The following is a 22832-nucleotide window of genomic DNA, read 5'->3' as shown; positions in this document are numbered from 1 at the left end:
TTATATGGCAGCTATATCAAAACATGAACCGATTTAGCCCATTTACAATCCCAACCGACCTACACTAAATAAAAGTATTTGTGCAAAATTAAAGCGGCTGGCTTAACTCCTTGGAAAGTTAGCGTGCTTTGGACAGACAGACGGACATGGCTAGATCGACTTAATATGACATGAAGATCAAGAATATATATACTTTATGGGGTCTCAGACGAATATTTCGCAGTGTTACAAACAGATTGACGATATTAGTATATCCCCATCCTAAGGTGGAGGGTATAAAAAGTAATCAAGAAAAGACGTAGGGCGATAATTCAGTGTATGACTAAATATCCCGTTAACCGTTAATAATTCTCCAATACCGAGTAGTATTTATCAAACACACAGATTAAAGAAACCACGCACTTTGACATATTATAACCAACCATTGAGAAAATCGTCCTTTAACCCTTTCTTCTCTATATGAAAGACTTAAGGCCAAAACAGAATGAGCGCGTTGAGCTTTATTTTTGAACTTTGCAGAAAAAATGCTGCTCTGCACACAAATGTCAAACAATCAACGTGCAGTCCATGACATAATTACCAGGTAGTGTTCCGTAAACAGCTGAGTACAATTTTTTTTCTCGCAAAGTGCACTTTGTGTAAACGAGTTTTGGTTGTGTGTGTGTGTGTATTATAGTTAAGAACCATAATACACATACAACGAAAGATGGCGCGAACTAGTAACATGCAAAAACCAGAATTGCACTTATCACTGATTTTAACAGATAGTGCACTCAATATTTTGTTGTTGCGCAATTGCCACTAACCGTAAATGAAATGAATATATCTTGCGTGCAGTCTAGGTATATTTAAGAAGGTAAAGTCCAACAAGAAAAAAATCAACGACACGATACAATCATGACACAATTACCAGGTAGTGTACCGTAAGCAGCTGAGTACATTTTTTTCTCGCAAAGTGCACTATCTGTCAACGTGTTTTGGTTGTGGGTGTGAATTCTAGTTAAGAACTAGTAACATACTCAACACCAGAGTTGCAGTAATCACTGATTTTGACAGATAGTGTACTCAATATTTTGTTGTTGGGCAACTGCCACTACCTGGAAATTAATATATCTTGGATACAGCCTTGTGGGAATCGGGGTGGAAATTCCCACTCTTCTGTCAAACTGATGTACACTGTAAAATTGACATTTTAGTTTTTATTTGCATTGCCACTTGCAGCAACCAAAAAATTAAGAGATTTGTGATAACAAACGTATAAATTGTAAATTAAAATATTAAAAATGTGTGAAAAGTAAACAAAATGTTGAAAAAAACTTTAAGATCTAAACAAAGCATTTGGCACAGGACGCACTTATAAGGTGAGGTCATGCGAACAGCTGAGTACAATTTTTTATTTTTGTTTTGATTTTCCTGTACATCTAAATGTCAAAGGCTTGATAGCACAGCTGTGCAAATGCAACGCTCAAAAACAAAGCTGAACGCGCTCATTCTGTTTTGGCCTTAACTGCCAAACCCTCGAAGACGTTGCCACTTAAACGAACGAACAAATCAACGGTTTTCCCTATATAAAATTAGCTTATTATGAAAGCTGTTCATTTGAGTGGCTCAGCTGCCTTAGTGGATTTGGCTGTAAAAATTCCCTTGAACATAAAAAAATGGATTTTTCCACGGCCTGAAAAAAATCACTTTAAAATTCCATTTATTCCATTTTTGGCTGAAAGTGCGTGCCCACCAAGAAGTGAGGAGCTATTAAATGATGATTAGACCCAAATGATGGTGACACTGACGTTGGTGGTACTGCCGTCGAGGCTATGGGCGCGGAATCATTAACCGGCGATGGTTTAGGGGGATCTACAGCCATGCGTCGCTTGGTGCGTATAGTATTGGGCATAGACTTGGCCTGTTTGATAATGTTAATGGCCAAAGGCTGTTGCTTATGTGCTGCATATTCAGCTTTATGCAGACGTTGACGGTGTTTGTACATATTAGCACTAGAAGAAAATGTCATGGGACAATTAGGACATGTGTACAATGCTTCGCCGGTATGTACAGATATGTGTTCCTGCAAAAAGATACACAGAGAAAACAACCCAAACAAAAGGTTCTCATTAGTCCCTCCAAGTCTTGAAGTTTTTGTTTTTTTTATGCCTCAACTCACTCTCAAATCCTGTTCTCGCTTAAAGGCCTTTTCACACATATGACATTTGAATTTCTTTTCACACTCATGATTCAAATAGATATGCCTTCTCAGAGCCCGATGATTTGATGAGACTTTATTGCAAATATGACAACGATTCTCACCTCCCAAATTCTCATGCATAAATTTTTGATGTGTTCGCAGACCGGATAGATTGCGATACCATGTATTGCATATGGTACATTGTTGTGGTTCGGGTTTGATCTCTGAATGCTCAGCCTCAACATGTTTACGCATGCTGGTGTTGCAGCGGAATGCCTTGCCACACTGGTCACAGATCTTTTGCCGTGAGATATCATGACTTGTCATATGCTTGCGTAATTTCGCCATAGATGGCCATCTGACGGTTTTTGAAAAAGAAGAGAAGTACAGAGAAAAATATAATCGCTTAGTAAGGTAGAAATTGGCAATTGAACATACAAATTCTCTTACCCTAAGTGGCTTTAGTTCTTCTTTTATTTGTTTCTTTTTGTCTGATAACACATTAAACAGTATCAGTAAAATTTATATCACAATATATTTTTTTTTAATTTGAAAAATGTTTACAGCTAAGAAAAATACAATAGCTATTGCATAAAAATTCAATAGCAATTAAAATTCAAATAGCAATTGCAATATAGATTAACTGGTATAGAGTCAAAACAGGATAAGTGAAACACTAAAAATTCTTAAATTTGGTTTCACTTATCCGCAATTTTCAGATAAACGTAGTTCGGATAAGTGAAACCAATTTTCATAAGTGAAACACTAAAAATTCTTAAATATGGTTTCACGTATCCGCAATTTTCAGATAAGCGTAGTTCGGATAAGTGAAATCAATTTTCATTAAGCGCTATAGACATGAGTGAAAGCGAATTTTTTAGGTCAACTTGCGTATTATGCGTGAAATAACTTGAGTTGATAAAGAACAATGCTCAGTAGAACTCTTTGCATGTTAGACGACGCGATTTTTTTCCAATTCCAGATATTTCACATATTTTCACTTATGCGATTTCAGTTTCATATAAAAATAGAATTTGAAGCGTAAAAACCTTCTCACTTTAGCGGTATTTTCAGTTAAACGATTTTTCACTTAAGCGAATACAATTGCATTGAATAACACAAAAACTGAATGGTTCTTTCCATTAAGTTTCACTAAACCGGCATTTTTCACTAAAGCGTATTAGTTATATGGTTTCGACTGTATTTTAGTTGCCTATTTTAAAATACATGGCTACCGGCAATACATTCCCATAAATGCAAAAACTTAGCATGACCTACGATAAAGTTGCAAAACCGCTAGATGGCCTACATACACATATGAAAAATTCGATCAACTTTTGCAAATTATTTAAAACACACAAAGATTTAAAGCGTAGATGGGCACTAACACACATCCGCACATAAATTGCTATGCATGCGGCCATAGGAAAAACAAACAGAAACACAGGTACAGTCAACTTCGTGTAACTACGTGTTAGTGTGCCTATCACTGCTTTACAGTTATAACCATGACAATACAATTTTTTTCTCGCGAAGTGAACTATCTGTCAACGACATTTGGTTGTGTATGTGCATTTTAGTTAAGAACCATAATACACACAAACAACGAAAAATGGCGCGAACTGGTAACAAACTCAAAATCAGAGTTGCACTAATCACTGATTTTGGCAGATAGAGCACTCCATATTTTGTTGTTGGGCAACTGACACTACCTGTAAATGAACATATATCTTGATTATAACGTTCGGAAAACTCAGTTAACGTTATCCTTATTATATAACCCACTCGTTAGATGGGCCACCCACCCTATACAATCGAATATTATTTCGCAAGAAGTGATACAAGTTATTCACGAAAAGAGAAACTGATGCATATACAATCCCATAAACCTTTCCAATGCAAATTCAGGAATCAACTAGAAATATTGTATATTCTCGACATACTGGCACATTGATAAAGTCATCATTAAAGACATTGAGTCAAAAAAGGTTATAAATATTTTTTAAGAAGGCCAGTAAGACCCCCTTTAAGATTAAAAAAAAATTATGTTGGGAAAAATGTTCCCTTTTTTTCAAATATACTTACCCACTATTCACATTTGTCTATACTTACATTTTAAAAATGTCCCATTGAGCTTGTTGATTGTTGGTACAAAAATAATTCACCACACTTTCAAATCTTTCAATTGTTGGTTAATGTGAAAGCATTACTCCGCGAAAAACAAACAATGCATAACACAAAAACTTTAACAAACGCTTTAAATTTTGTTATATATGTTTACGAAATCCGTGTAGATGTTCTTGGCATAGATGCGGCTAAACACCCACTATAACTTGCATATGGCTTTTAAACAACAACATTTAAAACGGAAAAGTTTCAAAAAAATTTAGACTAACCCAGCACATGAAATTCAAGTGTATTTTCATATGTATACACACCTTTTCATAGTTTATCCCTTTCTGCTATATATTTTCAGCGAAAATAAGGCCTAACACTTCGTAGACCAGTATAAAACCAACTTCCAATTAACAGAAATTCCTTAGCATACTCTCTCTCGCAAATGTAAAAATTTAACTGTAATCTCTGTCAACGAATACACAGAAACGACAGGAAGTTAAATAATTGTGAGTTATTCCAAGCGATTTTATCAGTAGTTAATTTGGTCATCCTACCAACCTACCAAGAGTACAAAAACCTACCAATTTTGGTAAAGACCTACGAAAAACGGTAACACTGGTCACCCGCGGCGATCGGTCCTTTGGACCGGAACGAGCTTGGTCACCTACAGGAGCTTGAGGAGGATCGGCACCTCCGCATGAAAATGTGGCAACAACAACAACACGACCATGACCATAGATAAATTATATGTAGATAAATAATTTGAAGTTCGCACAAGACTGGTTGTTGGCGCTTAATTAATGAGAATTATCTAAGAACATGCCGAAAGCAGAATTCTGCTCTCAATTGCATGCAGTTTGCGTCGAAAAATAAAATAATAATCGACACCTATAAACTTGACATTTGCTGTAGAATTTTGAGAACACAAAAATTTCTATGTTATTTCAATCCTCTTTGCCATGACAATAGTGACAAATGGGAAATACGAGAGAAGGATATCCCACTGGCGGAAAAATTCAGCCTACACGAAAAAAAAAACATACGACAACAGAATGAGGCTTTAGGCTACATAGCTTGGTGTTACCAGATCGAACCAGAAATTAAATAAGCAGTAATCACGAAAACACTTTATCCACGAAATATATTTGTTTGGTGCAGTTTGCATGCCGGCGGCATCATTGGGCCATACTTTTTCGTCGACGATGCCAATCGTCATGTTACCGCTAATGGACAACGCGACCGCATCATGCGCACTGATTATTTTTGACCTGAATTGGAAGATATGTGCCTGGACATGTAGTTTTAACAGGACGATGCCACAAGCCGCACTGCAAACGGTAAAATCGTTACAAAAAAAGTCCCCAAGTCCTTATTGGAAACCCGTTATAATTAAGTTCTTCGAGCCGTTTCTTGACATTGGTATTGGGTAAATATCGCCCAGACAGACTAGTCGAAATAGCTATAACCCATTTAAAGAATAAAGGAGCAGCAGGCAACACACTGATAAATGTATACATCAATTTGTTGCAACAAGGAGGACGGTCAACTGCATATTATAAGTGCAATTCCGTTGCGAACAATCAGCGGTATCGAGTGGAGGCCAGGCGCCATCGGCTCTTGCTTAAATACTGAGAGCCTATGAGACTCGATAACATAAAGCGGTTTATGGCCACATTTAAATTGCCAATTTCCGCGGCGATTTGTCATTTGGACCGGAACGATGTTGCTCACCTATTGAATCATGACGAGTATCACTATCTCCCCATGTAAATATGGGGCCACAACAACAACATTTACAAAGACTGTTGCTAGCTGTGTTCTTCAATGAAGCAGAATCAATAAATACCAATCTGCATTAAGGAAATCCATTGGCGTCACATGAACCACGAGCAGTATGAGCCATACCGAAACAATTAAAGGTGGTCTCATTTGTACAACAACCACAAATCATATGGTGCAATCCGCCATCATGTCATCAAGCTGATCGACGTTTTGCCAACACTCACAAAGAAATTTGTGTGCGTGTGTGTATACCTGTGAGTAAATGAGCAGAGTATATGAGAGCATGAAGATAACAACAAAGAGAATGCAAAAATAATCTGTCATCTTAATCTTAATACCGTTAAACTTGGCCGGCTGTTAACAGCCGTTCGCGTGAGACCACCTTATTAAATCCGCCTTGACCGAAACCCATGTGGAAATTTACTATGTTGTGGCATGGAATCATAAGTTCTAACTTTGACCAATTAAATAATAATGTTGTTTTAACATTCTTCGGAATAGGGGAGTAAATGCCAAAATCAATTTTAATAGAACCTCCAAAACCTTTAAAATTCAGGTATTTAATACAAATAAAAATACCTGTTTTAATTTAAAATAGAACAGTACTATCACTTACCATAGATGTATTTATCAAAACCACCGGCGTCACACAGATTCTATTGTGCGTGTATTTTCTTGTCACAACTGTTCGCACCTTTCACACTTTAATTTATATAGAAATTAAACACTTAACCGATGTCCAGTCATTCACCAATGTTCTTAGTTTCGACCATTGTCATTTAGTTTTTGAAATCCGCACATTAATTTTACACATGTTCTGTTATTCGAGGTGATGCCCACTTTGCAATATCAATAAACCGCTGATTTGCTGTGTTTAGTGAAATTTGTAAACAAGCATAAGAAGAAACAGATGTTTATTTGTTTTTGCCGCCTAGAAATTTTTTAGTTTTTCAAATATGTTTTTTGTAAAATATACCTGCTGGCATGTTTTTGACTATATTAGGCTTACAGGTTTGTTGTTTTGTTTTATCATTTAGCACAGCTGGTTACAAACCTAAAAATGTGCGCACCCTTTGTCAAAAATATTTTCTGTCAAAATCATACATTCGCGCGACCACATTTAGAGTTGATTCAAACATTCCAATGGGAAAACAAACCAACTTTTCTTATTTTATAATTTCCAGTTAATAAAGAACATTTTTATAACTATTGGAAACATAAATAGAAAAAAGCTGTCCTAAGAAAAAAGTTTTCTTGATTGAAATGAAAAACTAATTAGAAATCAATCCGTCAGGGTATATGCAGTCGGATTGAAACCGCATTATTTTTGCGGAATCCTTTTGCAAAACAAAACAAAATAGAAATTGTTTTACATTCGACCAAAATAGAATTGTAGAACAGGGCGGATTATTAAAAACTGTTACAAATAAACAATAATGCTGACCGCACTTTAGAAAGTAGATTGTTTAACATAAAATAAGACAAATTATTACAACACTTCTTTAAATCACGGATTTAATGGCTCGATCATTTGATTTCCCTTTATAAAATCAGCTGACGAGGGCCTTAAATCCGGATTTAATGAGCAATGTAAACGGGGTTTTAAGGCATTTGTGTTGCCCATTTGACAAGAAAATTTTTTTTGATTTAATTTCAAATAATCACACAAATCTACTGTTGACATGATTACATATTGGATTTTAAGAAAAATTAAACACCATTCTGATGGAGACTATAGACCCCACACAACTATTAAATGTCTCTTGTTTTAAAATATTTTCAGTGTTGCCATTTGTAAACCATAATTCTTTTTAGCAAGAATATGATGAAAATAATTATTTTCTAAGAACCTTTCTGATAGTCATAGTCGTATATTTCGGGGTGAATCATTTGGTCTTGTTAAAATTGATTTGTATAACGAAAGCCTACACGGCCTTATCATATATCCACATGGTTGTTGCTCCAAATTTCCTTTGTTTTTATATATGCTCATTTCAATGTATAACAAATAGTCCAACTGTCCATCCATCAATTTTGGTCTTTTTTATCGCGTTAACTTCCTTTAGTTTATATTATTTATAGCACAAAAAAAACACATACTTAAACTAGACTTACCTTGTTTTACTTTGGCTTTTTTTTTGGATTTTGGACACGTTAGTGCCATCCACTTAAAGCACGCACTTCGTAGCTCCCATTTGTTCTCCAATGTGCAATTCGCTTGTGATTCGATTTAGCATTTTGTTTTACATCTAATAACTACTATGCATTATGTATTTGTGTGTGATGTTGTAGTTATAATAGTTATATATTTAATAAAGAACTTATTTAATAAATTAAAAACTACTGCCTAGCCTAACTCACATTTCCATACCTTAGGTGACCTTTAAATCGGTTATTCTTAGAGGGTTTTGTTTTAAGCATATATGTATGTCTTAAAACAACACAAAAAGTTTGAATACTTTAAAAATCTTAAGTTAGAAAAATCATTTTTAAATAAATTTATTAGAATAGAAGTATGGCCAGCCAGCCAGGCGGTAGACAACATAGTGCTGCCATTGACGAACTCTTTATAAATATCATGTCTCATAAGAAGAAGCGAAAAGTAAAAAAAAAAAACAAAACACCAAATGTATTGCCATTATTTACACAAGAAGTTGGACATTCAGGGCATTCCCACACTATATGTTATATTCATGGAGGGATTAATAAACGGTGGATGATGACTATGATGATTGGGTAGTGTTGAGTTTGCAGGTATTATGGGCATGAGTGGTATTAAAAGTTTATTATCTTCTAAATCATCGTCTTCCTCCTCGACTTGGGTCTTTATACGGACCACCTTGCTGCCTTGTTTGGCTTGTTTCATTATATTCGGTGGTATGGGTTTGCTGCGATCAGCCTCCCATTCGGTGCGGTGCAAACGTTGACGATGTTTATACATGTTGGCATTCGAAAAGAATGTCATGGGACAATTGGGACAAGTATATAAAACCTCACCCGTATGCACAGAGGTGTGTTCCTACAAATTGTACAAAATTAGCAAACGTTTGAGTGTAGTCATAAAAACAACATTTTGAAAATATCCTCTACACAACTTACTCTCAAATCCTGAGCCCTTTTGAAAGCCTTTTCACACATGGTACATTGGAATTTTTTAGCACATTCATGATTATGATAAATGTGTCTCTTGAGTGCTCTGGCTGTTGATGACACCTTATTGCAGATGTGACATCGGTGTTCTGTATCTATGGACTCGTGTATGTTTTTCATATGCTGCTTCAGACCGGCCACATGCCGCAGCCAAGCGCCACATATCTCACATTGCTGAGGTACCGGCACTGGCTTGGGTATATCTGAATGTTCTATTTCATGATGCTTTTTAAGACTATAACCACTTTTGAGCGTTTTGCCACACTTATCACAAATCACCGATCTTTGGGGATCATGGACGGTCTTCATGTGATCTTTCAGCTTACGTTCAGTGGGACATCTGTAAAGTGATAACAAGAGGTAGAGATTTATTGAAATTTTACAAAATATTTGTGTAACTTACAAAAAGATGTTTTGCATCCAGAAATGTCGTTTCGTTTTGTGTATTTTTTTCTCTTTTTTTTTTTTTTTTTTGTTCATCAATCACATTTTCATATCTCACGGGGGTGTGTTTTTTACATCCAGGGTGTAATAGAAATATTAAAGTTATAAAAGAGTTGCCAATGCTAATTTATGAATATCGATATTTGATGGTGAGCACGAGTAAACTCAATGTTAAATCTGTTAACACAGTTTCTTTTTTACTGAACCTGAGATCTCTTTGTCTCTCTTTTATAATGTTCAAAATTGAGTCTCCACTAATAATGACAATAAATTAAAAGTTCGATTATATATGGGCAGATATGCAAAAGACGGCCTGTTCCACTAACTTTGTGTTATTGAAGTGAATGACTCGAGTCACTCAAACACATGTGTTTCCTTTATGAAATCAGCTGGTTTTGACATAAGAGCGAACGAAACCCGCTCATTTTCAGTGACACAAAGTTAGTGGAATAGGCAGTAAGACTTTGCGTTGCGTTTCAGCCTCTCTCTGAACTAACTCTTGCATAATGCTGCCTCCACATCTCCTTAGGGAGAAATGAACGATATAAAAGAATTTTGGAATTTAGTAGCAGAATCTTGCAAATTTCATTTCAAAACTTTTTCCCTGCTCCTGTAATCCTTCAATATATGATGGGTGGTTATTGGCAATTTAATTTTTGATAAGTCTTTTTTAACAGCTCGGCTGTTTTTGTGCCTTGTAGCCTAGTAGCAAGTTCAACAATTCGCGAGAACAACTATTACCACTATGAAAAAATAACGAAGAGAGTGCGAAAACCTTTTGTAGTGGCAGTACTGAGCTTATTGGGGACAAATGGCAGCAAGATGTCGCTGTAACATACAGTTTTCACGAACGCGGCTACAATCAACTCTGTTTCAAAATTATGGCATTTATTGTGGCTTATTCTTTGATTTTGTATATAACGGCCTAGCTCTGTCTGGATATGCAATTTGTTTATAGACAATTGTCGCTTAGTTACACAAATATTTTCTTTAATAAATCTCTACCTCTCTTTGCAGATGCCCTTAGAATGTAAGCAGCCATTTGGTTTTAACTAAAGGGTGCACCAGAGAAACTTAATTATTTGAAAAATCAATAAAAACAAAAGTACTTCAGTCAGAGTTTTGATTATTGTTTTATTAGATAATACAATATCTCACTTTTTTCATGAAAAATGAAAATTGCATTGGGTAAATGCAGACCCCTATTGCGCATAGACAAATTAAGTCGATTTTTCAAATTTGTATCCATTCTTTGCAGCATATCAATCGGTATGTTGGCAATGGCGTCGAGAAAGTTGTTTTGGAGGTGTGCTATGGTCCGTGGTCGATCAACATACAACAGGGATTTCAAATAGCCCCATAAAAAGAAATTGCCCAGACTCAAATCTGGAGAGCCTACCGGCCATTGGAGATAGCCTCTGAGAGAGATAAGGCGGCCTAGAAATGTTGTCGCAACAAATTTATTAAGTCTCGTGCTGTGGCTCCATCTTGCTAAAACCACACGTTTCAAAGTTAATCTTTTCGAGGTTTGGAACAAAAAACCTCGATCATATTCCTATAATGAGCTGCGCATTCGTTGGAACGTTGCTAACAAGAAGTGAGCGACAGTTAGAAAGAAACTTCGGGAATTCACCTCCAATTTTTTCATACAAGTAAGATTCTCTGGCACTCCCTGCATTAAAATACAAAGGCTTATGATGGTAGCAATTTACAATAACAGCAATCGTTCATAATTTTTAGCTTCAATTTCTTCTCTTAGCGCACAAAGGCAAAACGAGAAGCGAGTCGTTTGTCTCATCCGTTTTTAGTTTTTGCACTTGCATGTTGACGTGGCGATCCTCGCCATGAGAAAGCTCGTTCCGGTCCAAGGAACCAATCGCCACGGAATCTTGGTGGTCATTGGTATTTAAAGGCGCCAATACCTCGCCTTCTTGTTGCTGTTGTTGTAGCATTGTGTTATACACGGAGTCTTCAGCCATTGCCGATGAATAACTCCATCGGGTCAATCCGGTTCGTACAACCGGCTGTCATGGGATCGCCTTGTCATATCGATGAGCATAGGCACTCAGTATTTATGCAAGAACCGGTACCGCCCGACCTCTCTCTCGATACCTCTGATTGTCCGCGACAGCCACTGCAGGTACTCTGTATGGAGCATTCCACTACTATTCGCAACCTGTGGACGTGCCCGCTATCTCGCAGCTAAGCTTCTCGTCGCAGCTATGAGCACTACACACATCGGACCTCAAAGCCTGTGTGGCACTCACAGCTATCCAGTGCCGGGCTCTCATATGGTGATTTTTATACACCCCATTACTCCATGGACAAGTTGGTACAGGTTGGTTTGTAACCAAACTCCTGAATTTTTCTATGAACATTCTAATTGTGTCTTAGAAATGTGTAGAGTGACAAAGAGGGGAATCATATCGAGGGGAATTATAGAAGCCGACTTCCCTTCTCTCAATAGAAGCCAAGACACAAATTCAACAGCCAATTAAATATAAAATAGGTTTTGTAAATTATGCTCTGCCCCTAGCCATCAATGCACATATTAGTCGAGTTCTCAATAAGCCAAATCGATGCAAAGAACAGCCATGTGACTTTTTCGATAGAGTTAAGCATGGCAAAGTTTTTGAGGAAATCTCCAATAGGAGACCCCAGTTACAGTTTACCAAGATAAGATAAAAAATATCTTAGGTACTGATTAGCATATATTTATGCTTTATTTCACTCTCTCCCACCTATTCTCAAGGCCTTGAGATCTTATCATATGTAAACAGTGACCCGAGATTGCATTTTCTCTTCCTCTTTTCATACCACCAAAACTGCGGTACAATATACAAAAAATCCATACTCGTTGCCCTAGCGTAAAGCATCAACATTGCATAAAGAATCGTCTCTTAAAACCGTCATCGACCTTGCTCCCCAAAGGGAAGTAGCCAAGGATAGCTTGAACCGCATGTAAACAAGTGGCTACAACAACAACATGTTTAACCATTACCCAGTCAATCCTACTGGACTTAGGACCAGATCCTTCTTAACACATCTCTTCTTAGTCGCAGTTTTTAGATTTTAATACTTAACAAAACCCAGCAGAGGAATGGATGAAATACAACGCACTGCTACAACAATAAAAATAACCACATGCATGGGCAGACTAAAGTGTGAAGAAAAAATCCACAATACCATCCGCTGAATTTCCAAGGGTTTCCACTGTAACTTTATGCCATTAACGTAAAATAATTAATTATGAATACATGCCCCTCTCCCGTTCTGACAAACCGAAGCTGAGCTATAATACGCAGAATAACATTCCCTGGTATATATATCGAAAAAAAAACATTCTGATTAAAACAAATTTTTAGGATCTACGTTAAAAGTGATAAAGCCAACGTAGAATGATCTTGCTGAGGCAAGTAAAAGGACGAGCCCCCAGCTAATAACTTTAAATTAAAACAACTAAAAGCGTGCCAAATTCGGCCGGGTCGGATCTTATATACCAGCCACCATGGATCACATTTGTCAATTTCTTTGCCTGATATCTCCCATTAGGCAAGCAAAGGATTTTGGAGGCCATAGTGCGAAAATTGAGCCATTCGGATAAGAAATTCGCGGTTTAAGGGTTCAAGGAGTACGGAAAATCGGTTAATATGGGAGCTGTATCGGGTTATGGACCGATTCAAACTATATTTAGCACGCATTTTAAAGGTTATAGAAGAAATCGTTGTAAGATAAGAATTGCGACCTCTAGAGACTCAAGAAGAGAAGATCCCGGATCGGTCTATATGGGAGCTATGGGATTTACGACCTCTAGAGGCTCAAGAAATCAAGATCCCGTATCGGTCTATATGGGAGCTATATCAGGTTATGTACCGATTGAAACCATTATTGGAAGTTAAAACAAAACATCTCATGCTAAATTTCAGCCAAATCGGACAAGAAATGCGCTCTATAGAGGCTCAAGAAGGCAAGACTCGAGATCGGGTTATATGAGAGCTATATTCGGTTATGAACCGATTTTATAAAAAAAAACACCTCGTGCAAAATTTCATATAAATCGGATAAGAATTGCACCCTCTAGAGACTCCAGAAGTACAATCAGGAGATCGGTTTATATGGCAGTTATACCAAGTTAAGAACCGATTAAGACCATACCAGAAATAGCTATCGGAAATCAAGATAAAATACTTCATGCAAGGTTTCAGCCAAATTGGACAAGAATTGCGGCCTATAGAGGCTAAAGAACTCAAGACCTGAGATCGGTTTAAATGGGAGCGATATCAGCTTATAAGCCAAATCTCACCATACTTAGCACAGCTGTTGGAAGTCATAACAAAATGTCTCATGCAAAACTTCAAAGAAATCGGATAAGAATTGCGCCCTATAGAGGCTCAAGGAGTTAAAATCTAGGACGGGTTTATATGGCAGCTATATCAAAACATGGACCAATATAGCCCAAATACAATCCCAACCGACCTACTCTTATAGAAAGTATTCGTGCAAAATTTCAATCGGCTAGATTTATTTCTTTTTTTAGCGTGATTTCGACAGAAGGACGGACATTGCTAAATCCACTTAGAATGTCAAGACGATCAAGAAAATATATACTTTGTTGGGTCTCATATTTTGAATATTTTTTCCAATTCATATTATATTTATTATCCTTAAAGGATCCTTAAAAGACAAAAACTTTACAAAAATTATTATATATATTGTACTAGAGATTCCTAAGTAGGAAATTGTAAAGAACGAATTTATAAAACTATTGTTTATTTAGTACATCAATCCATGTGTTACAATCGGAATGACGAAATTGGTATAAGGGAAAACTGGGTGGGGTCAATATATGGTGTTGTTGTTGTAGCAGTGTGTTGTACACTGCGGCGGCAGCTCTTGCCGATGAAGGATCTCAATGGGTCAATCCGGTACGTACAACCGGCTGCCATGGGATATATGATACTCTACACTAGTGATGGTACTCACTAACCTAGTGATGGTAGGTACTCACTAAACTAGTGATGGTACTTACTACACTAGTAATGGTACTCACTACACTGCTGATGGTACTCACTATACTAGTGTTGGAACTCAGTATACAAGTGATGGTACTCACCATACTAGTGATGGTACTCACTACACTAGTGATGGTACTCACTACATTGATGATGGGGAGGCCACCGTGGCGCAGAGGTTAGCATGTCCGCCTATGACGCTGAACGCCTGGGTTCGAATACTAGCGCGAACATCAGATTTTTTTTTTTTGTTTCAGCGGTGGTTATTCTCTTTTAGGCTTTTACCTCCTTATGACATTCGAGATACTATGCCATATTAAAACTTCGCCAAAGAGGTGTCGCACTGCGGCACGCCGTTCGGACTCGGCTATAAAAAGGAGACCCTTATCATTGAGCTTAAACTTGAATCGGATAGCACTCATTGATATGTGAAAAGTTTGCCCTGTTCCTTAGTGGATGGTTCATGCGCAAATTTGCATTTTTAAATTTTTACACACACTAATACAATTGAATATACTGAAGTATGAGGTGAAATAAAAACCGAACGACCAACCAAGTGAAATAGCTATGTAAAATAACAACAATGCGTCGACCGAACGAAGCAACACGAAGTTTTGGCTATACCGCGAGTTATTCATGTGGGTTTCGTGTCTTTGTCCATCTATGCTCTATCCACAGTAGTGGTGTAGTCAGTAATAGTCAGTAATTTAATCTATTTTTTAACGTTGTAAACAAATAAAATGACATCGGTTTGAGATCAAAAGGAAACTAACGTGACCATTTTTTATCTGGGTGAATGTCACGGTGGCGTAGCGGTGACCATGTCCGCCTATAACGCTGAACGCTTGGGTTCAAATCTTGAAAAATTTTCAGCGTTAGTAAACCTCTCCTAGTGCTGGCGACATTTGTGAGATACTATGTTGTAAAAAATTTCTCTCCAAAGAGTTGTCGCGGCACACCATTTGGGTGCGGTTATAAAAAGGAGGTCCCTTATCATGTCAAATTTGCAATTTGACACTTACTGTATCACAGTGCATGAAGCATTCGGAAAAAAATTTAGTAATTTATATGAACTTTGCAAAACTTCGATGATAGATTCAGTGAATAAAGATATCTTGGAGCTTGGTATTTATCAATTTGGGTAAGAATTGCGCTCTGCAGGTGCTCAAAAAGATAATTTGAATGATCGGTTTATATGGGACCTATGCGATGATGGGAGCAAATTCGGACCAAAATTAGTATGGATGTGGATGCAAGATTCCGGCCAATCGGATAAGAATTGTGTGCTACGGGACCCCAAGACATCTGAATGGGTGTTATATCAGGCCAGGAACCAATTCGGCCTTAACTAACAGTAGGGTTTATAAATCGTTACCAAATACAACATGCCAAGCTTCAGCACTGTTAGGTTTGGTAGGAGTGCCAACCTCACCCCCCGTACTGTTTATGCAAAACTTGGATTGTCTAGGTTATATTAGTTTTAGCTAAATCATAAAAATTACGCCTCCTGGTAGAATACGATTGCCGCGTAAATGTAACGTCTACTGTACTAAACGCCTGAGTTCGAAACCTGGTGACATCATTAGTAAAAAAATATTAGCGGAGGATGGACGAGGACCAACGGGCTTGGCTTAAAACTCAGAAAGACTGAACTGGTACTTTTCAAAAGCTGGGTTTTTTCAGGGGACCTGTCTTGGATGGGATGGGGCTGCCGCTCTCTTCAAAGACCGAGTAATTGGGCGTGATTCTTAACAAAAAACTAAGCAAGAGAAGAAACGTCGAACCATGGGGATTTAATGCGCTCTACATCTGTCGCATCTGAATAGAAGGGTGTTGGGAGCTTGAGGCGGGGACGGTGCTCTGAAAGTTTGCGGAGGTTGTTCGTTCAATTCTCACCTTGGATGTCTGGTGTGTCATAGGGCTCCAGACAACTGTGTCCTATGCATTGCTGAAATCTGGGGCATGGAGGAGTGCCCTAAGGGAGACGATTAATGACATTCTCGATCTTAGTCCATTAAACCTGTATGCTGGATGTATGCTAACGAATATCGCCATAAGACAGAGGGAATCTGGCCCTGTTCAATCTTTCCGCATTCTTCTGTTCTGCTGCATGATGAAGTATGAACTCGGCGTCATGACTGTTCATTAAAAAGGCAGGGTCAGGAAGCAGCACACTTCCTCAGAATGCGCGATGACGAAGAGGAGTTGAAAACGCGATGACGAAGAGGAGTTGCAAAATTTGCCCATGAATATTCCATTAAAGAACAGGGCAAACTTCTCACAAATCAATTAGCACTGTACCTCCTTTTTATAGCCGAGAACCTCCTTTTTATAGCCGAGTACCTCCTTTTTATAGCCGAATACCTCCTTTTTATAGCCGAGTCCCTCCTTTTTATAGCCGAGTACCTCCTTTTTATAGTCGAGTCTGCGCAGGCAGTTTTTAAATAAGTAACCTCAAAAAAGAAAATCTAAGTTAGGAATTCCGTGCTACTTACAAAATCCCTACTTGTTTTCCATGTCACTCCCCTATGTAGGTTCATGTCTGGGATAGTGTCCCCACCTAAGTGCCGGTATATGTTAGACGCGAAAGCCGGGCAATGACAAAGAAAATGCTCCAACGTCTCATCATCTTCCTCGCATGCCCTACACATGCTATCACTTGCCGTACCGATTTTACATAAGTTAGCTCGTAGTCCTATGTTTCCCGTTATGATATCGAGAGCTGTACTGACATCGTTCTTACTTCCTATCAGTAATAGCCTCGTCTTCTCACGATCTGGATCCCACCATAGGATTTTCGCCATCCTACCGACCGTTTCGCTGTTCCACAATATTGCATGCGTATTAGTCGCCCACTCCCTTAACACGGACTGTGTCGACCCGAAAGGCTTCGGGTTAACAATTTTATTAACGGCAGTCCTCTGGCCTTCACCGCCAAATCATCTGCCCTTCCATTCCCCCTTTCATGCTCAGAGAAGGCGTTATTCTCCTTCTTACACTGCAAGACTTTTCGTGTTTTGCATTGCATAGTACCTCACGAATGTCGCCAGCTTTGGGAGAAGACAACCACAGCTGAAAATCTTTTTGATGTACTCGCCAGGATTCGAACCCAGGCGAACACGCTAACCTCTGCGCTATGGCGGCAACTTTTGCGTCACTCCACCGCAATTGCAAAAAGACACAGGATGTTGGCTAAATATTTTTTCCTTGCCTGGATTCCCTACAGCCATTTAGTCCTCTTGTGACTGGATCATACTGTCGCTGTTAAGGGTATCTTCTATCTTGTGCGTTGTTTTGTACCATGCTATGGTGAGATCATCGGCCATGTTAAAACTTCACTCCAAACAGTTTTGGCCTAGCGACACGTCTTGCTTAAGGAAATCCATTAGATGCACATAAAATCACGACGAAAATTAAGTTTATAAGGGAGCTATGGCACATTTGGCACCATTCGATATTTTCGATATTTTTAAAATAAATATCGATAGTATCGATACTATCTTTAATTTCCCATCACCCATATTCTATAAGAGAAAAACAGAAAAGATAAACTAAAGGAACATTCTTCTGCTCTTGAGCAAAAATCGTAGCCCGTGGTACGTGTGGAAAGGTGAGTCGAAAACTTACTGTCGAAAACTTAAATCAAAATTGCATCATTTGCAAATCTCACGCCTTGGCGACCTACTAGTTTTGTCGCTCAAATCTGTATTAGCTAGATAACATCATTGAAAGTTGTAGCTTAAAAGCCAAAACTCGCAAAGGCAAATTAAAGATATTTGTGAAATAAGTTGACCGGGTCAATAAGTTGCTCAACAAGGAGGGCAATTGGTTTGGGATGCATTCAAGATAGGATTGCTATTTTTATCAATTTCGCCGATAGTATCGATAAAAAAAATCATAATCGATATTCATTTTACCAGCTCTAAGCTATGGCTGATTACCTAAGCTATGACTGACATGGAATTTTTGTTTTCAGCCAAATCGAATATGAATTGTGACCTGCGGTTGCATAGGGGATCAAATCGTTTGATTGATATGGGAGCTGAAGCAAGATACGCAGCAACTTGAACAATGAAATGCCTAATAATATCATTGAAAACAGTGCCATGGCAGCCGTTTGTACGTACCAGATTAACCCGATGGAGTCCTTTTTCGACAAGGGCTGCAGCATCAGTGTACAGAACACTGTTACAACAAAAACAAACAATAGTGATAAGGGGCCTCCTTTTTATGGCCCGAGACTGAACGGCATGCCGCAGGGCGAAACCTATTTGGAGAGAAGTTTTTCATTACTGCTATGCACGACATAGCATGGACCGGGATAATCAAGGACACTACACGAGCTCGACCTTTTTTGAGCCCCGATCTTTGTGGTGTTCATCTTTATCACGAAAAGCTTAGCTGGGAGATACCAGGCCGTTCACAGATTGTGGATAATGGAAACGTTCCATCCGGAGTAAAAGTAATTGCTGTCGCGGACAGCGGTTTCGAGTGGAGAGTCTCAATCAGCGGCCGTGAACGCAACGAGCTTGCTCGCCTAACGGAGCTTGACGAGAATCGCTACCTCCACATGCTTATGCTGGTACAACAACAAAAACACCTTAATACCCCCGCAAAAAGGTTTCTGATGATTCCACACGGATTCGAACACTGGCTTTCTTTAACCTCCTTTAACATGCCCCCTACCTAGCCCATTTCTATTAGGCTTGATATTGTGAACACAATGCAATGGCTTCAGCTAGAGATTCTTGGTTTAAATAACGGGCAAAAAAATCGCCAACATTTCCAATGGCTTATACTTTTAACATAAGCCATGACTTAAAATTTCTTTTTGATATGAGAAAATCTGATTAGAATAGTAATTTTAACAACAATAGGGCTAAACTGCAAGATTTCCCCAAGTGGAAGTATGTGTCTACAAAGACGACGACGATCTGCGATATTTAGACAGTTGGTTAATGTGACACTCTGCAGTCAGAATCACTTGCACACGTGCCCATAGTGAGACCACTAACATACATTTTCTAGCGGCAGATAATAGCCTATTGAGATAATTTAAAACACGACTTGACATGCAAATATATGCCGAAAGGCTTTACAAAAAAACTAGAGGAGGGATTGGCAATAGTAGGTTATGACTTTGGGCTAGTAGGTTAGATTAGATTTAAGTGGTTGTCTGCCATTAGACTCACTTAGGCGTTTTCGTCCATAGTGATACCGCAGGGATAGGAGAAGGAAGATGCCTTCCAGTTCCTGCCGCCGTACCATTCAGATAGCGTTAAAAAGCCCAAAAACTTCCGAATGTTCACATCCGACAAATCAGACAAGTTCTCAAAGAAATGCTTTCGTTCCTAAAAATTCAAAAAAATTACATGAAAAAACAAAAAAAAAAAAACAACTCTAAAACGAAAACCACCGGAAGACAAAGTTACCATTTCCCAATTGCATATTTAACAGGGTCATGAAATTTAAGAATTTTCTAAAGGACATGGCAATGTTTGTACCACAACTAATACACAATGCATTTTGAATTGGCAAAAAAAAATAATCTTAATCGCAATGTAAGTGACTGACAAAAATTAAAGCCTTTTTGGAAATGCAGACCACAATTGTTAATAATCGTAAAGAATCAATTCAATCAATTGTGCTTTCGAATTGCCATATATGGCAACATTACATTACATAAGTTATTTGGTACATAGTACATGGACATACATACATAAAGAGTGATAAGTTGAAAAAATTTTTCATATAGACTATGTATGGCTCTTCAAAAGAAGAGTTGAGAGTTTAATAAAAAAAAATTGATATTCATTTGTTCATAAAAGAAAAACATTATGTACAATATATGTATAGTAAGAGTAGTTAAAAGGTACACTATCACATAATATTCTAGGCCACTTAAGGTAGGGAAGCATTTGTTTTGTTTTGTGTTTTCTTCATCGTTGTCTCAAACAACTCCAACTTTCGTTACTACATAGTATTGATATGACTTAGATAAGTGAAAAGAAATGTGTGCATGTACTCACTTTTTCTTGCATTCAGGACATTCAAATTTAAATTCTTCACGAGGAACATGTTTTGCCACCATATGATGCTCAAATGAAGCCTTTGATGAGAAGGTTTTCGAACATTTTTCACATTGGAAGGTTTTCTTGTATTTCGCCTCGGGAGGATTGGGCAAATGTGTTTGTTCGTGCGACTCCAGTTGCGTTGAATCTCGGCATATTTTATCACAAGTTTTACACTTGAAATGTTCTGGGTTATAGTGGACCATTATGTGTTCGGCCAGGAATTTTCGTGTGGCAAAACGTCGGCCACAACATTCAACAAAACCATGGTCATCATTGTGATCGAGGCGGAAATGGGCGCGCATATCACTGAACGTATGCACTAGGAGTTCACATTTCGGACATCGTAATTTCTCAAAGAATTTGGTAATGATGTTGTCATACTCGGCCTGTTGGGCTTGGCGCGCCGCTATGTCTTCTTTGGACATGCGCTTCGGTTCGGAGGCGGTCTTTTCACGCTTTTTGTATTTCTTGGGAGTGTTGCGTTCCTTCTTTAGTATGATGGCAAACTTCTCGTTTTTGGACTTATCCGCTTCCCAGTCCGAGGTCTCTGACTCATTAGCCTCATCTGAATCGGAATTGGAAGAGTCATCAGAATCTTTGCCACCAGCAAAGTCATTGTCAAGAAACTCTTGGTCGTCGTCATCATCATCGTCATTGGCAAAGGAAGGTATATCAAATGACTCAGATGGGTCAGCAGCACTTGGATTTTCAGTACCAGCCTCTTTAGCCTTTGCTTTTTCCGCCTCAGATTGCTCGTCCACAGGCTTTTCCGTTTTAATGCCAGAAACTCCCGCAGCAGCCGATGTTGAACAAGAGGGTTCTTCGCTGTCGTCGCCTTCATTTTTAATGGTAGCCGCCAGTGACTTCTTTGTTTTATATTTGCGCGTAGCGGGTGTCTTTTTCACAGCCGGGGTGGAGGCGGCCTTAGCCTTCTCTGCATCGGATTTGCGTGGTCTACCTCGTTTGGGACGAACTTCTTTTTCTTTGGCTTCTTCTTCTTCTGGCACTTCCAAAGATGTGGGCACAAGCGAATTGTCCGCACCATCCGTATCTCCATCATCAGCAATTGGTTCACTGTCGGCAAAAACATCCACATTGTTGCCATCGTCGTCGCTGTCTTGCAATGCGGGTGAAGATTCTTTCTTAATACGTTTGGCGGCTGTTGTCTTGGGACTTTGCTCTCTGGTCGAGGGGCGTCCACGTCGTGGCTTTTTTTCTCCGCTGTTATCGAGGGGCGAACCCTCCACTAAATCCGTCTCGGTCTCAATAATTTCAATTTGTGGCAATAAATCCAAATCATTGACCTCCACCTTCACCTCGGGGTCAAATAAATTATCGCCCAACCCCGAATGACCCATAATAGGGTCTTGCAGTATCATAGGCACAGGGGTATCTTCCGATTTGAGCATAACCACATCCTGATGAGGTAACGGGTCATCTGATATATCTATGGTGCTTATCCCCAAGTGTTTGTGAACCTCTTCCACCCTTTCATACAATATATGAAAGTCTCGCACAACTTCCCAGCATGTCATACAAACTCGCTGTACTTCGTCGCCATTTCGATAAGTCTGTATACAGACAAAATAATTGCAATCAAGGCTGCCAATCGGAAAAATATTCGCAAAAATCAACCGCACACTTACCTTTATCCAAAAGTGTTTGTTAATAATCGCACTTATGCCCAGGCGTGTGCCCTCCTCGGAAAATACATCCAAGAATTTGGGGCCCGGTATTGTCGGGTACTCCAGACACAAAATACACTTAACCATCTTGCAGCAGCAGTTCGGTTGATTTTTCGTTCGAGCACCACCACCACCAGATCGATTTTTTCAGAACGACGACGACTGCGACGGTGTGTATAAGGGTTTTTTGTTTTTTCAAATAAATAACAAATTCTATGTTATACGTTTAAAATTATACAGAAACATTGTCTATACATATAATATGTATTTATTCCAATAGTACATTAACGATTTTAAGAACAATTAATTATTTAAAATTTCTTTTTAATTTTCACTATCATCTAAACTCCACTTCTTTTGCACAATGGATCCAGAAAATGAAAAA

The 22832-nt window shown here is 38.4% G+C and overlaps 1 protein-coding gene across 31 annotated transcripts in view; it reads right to left on the bottom strand.

The window, feature by feature from the left end:
- LOC106084029 (zinc finger protein 37) overlaps window positions 1-22832 on the bottom strand; it is a 134004-nt gene extending 111172 nt beyond the window's left edge. For 22 of the 31 annotated variants that reach the window (XM_059370447.1, XM_059370449.1, XM_059370448.1 and 19 more), the window contains exons 1-2: window positions 22409-22831; window positions 20718-22333 (exon numbers count right to left, since the gene is read on the bottom strand). In XM_059370447.1, the coding sequence (XP_059226430.1) occupies window positions 20718-22333; window positions 22409-22534 (1742 nt within the window). In that variant the 5' untranslated portion in view covers window positions 22535-22831. Of the gene's footprint in view, window positions 1-1684; window positions 2066-2161; window positions 2541-8657; window positions 9102-9181; window positions 9573-20717; window positions 22334-22408 lie in introns of those variants that run through there. The other 9 variants (XM_059370446.1, XM_059370451.1, XM_013247449.2 and 6 more) reach the window with 4 other exon arrangements.

The sequence above is a fragment of the Stomoxys calcitrans genome, chromosome 5, assembly GCF_963082655.1.
Source record: "Stomoxys calcitrans chromosome 5, idStoCalc2.1, whole genome shotgun sequence".
Classification (NCBI taxonomy): domain Eukaryota; kingdom Metazoa; phylum Arthropoda; class Insecta; order Diptera; family Muscidae; genus Stomoxys; species Stomoxys calcitrans.
The sequence above is the reverse complement of the archived record's forward strand: the minus strand, read 5'-3'. Positions and strand labels throughout refer to the sequence as shown.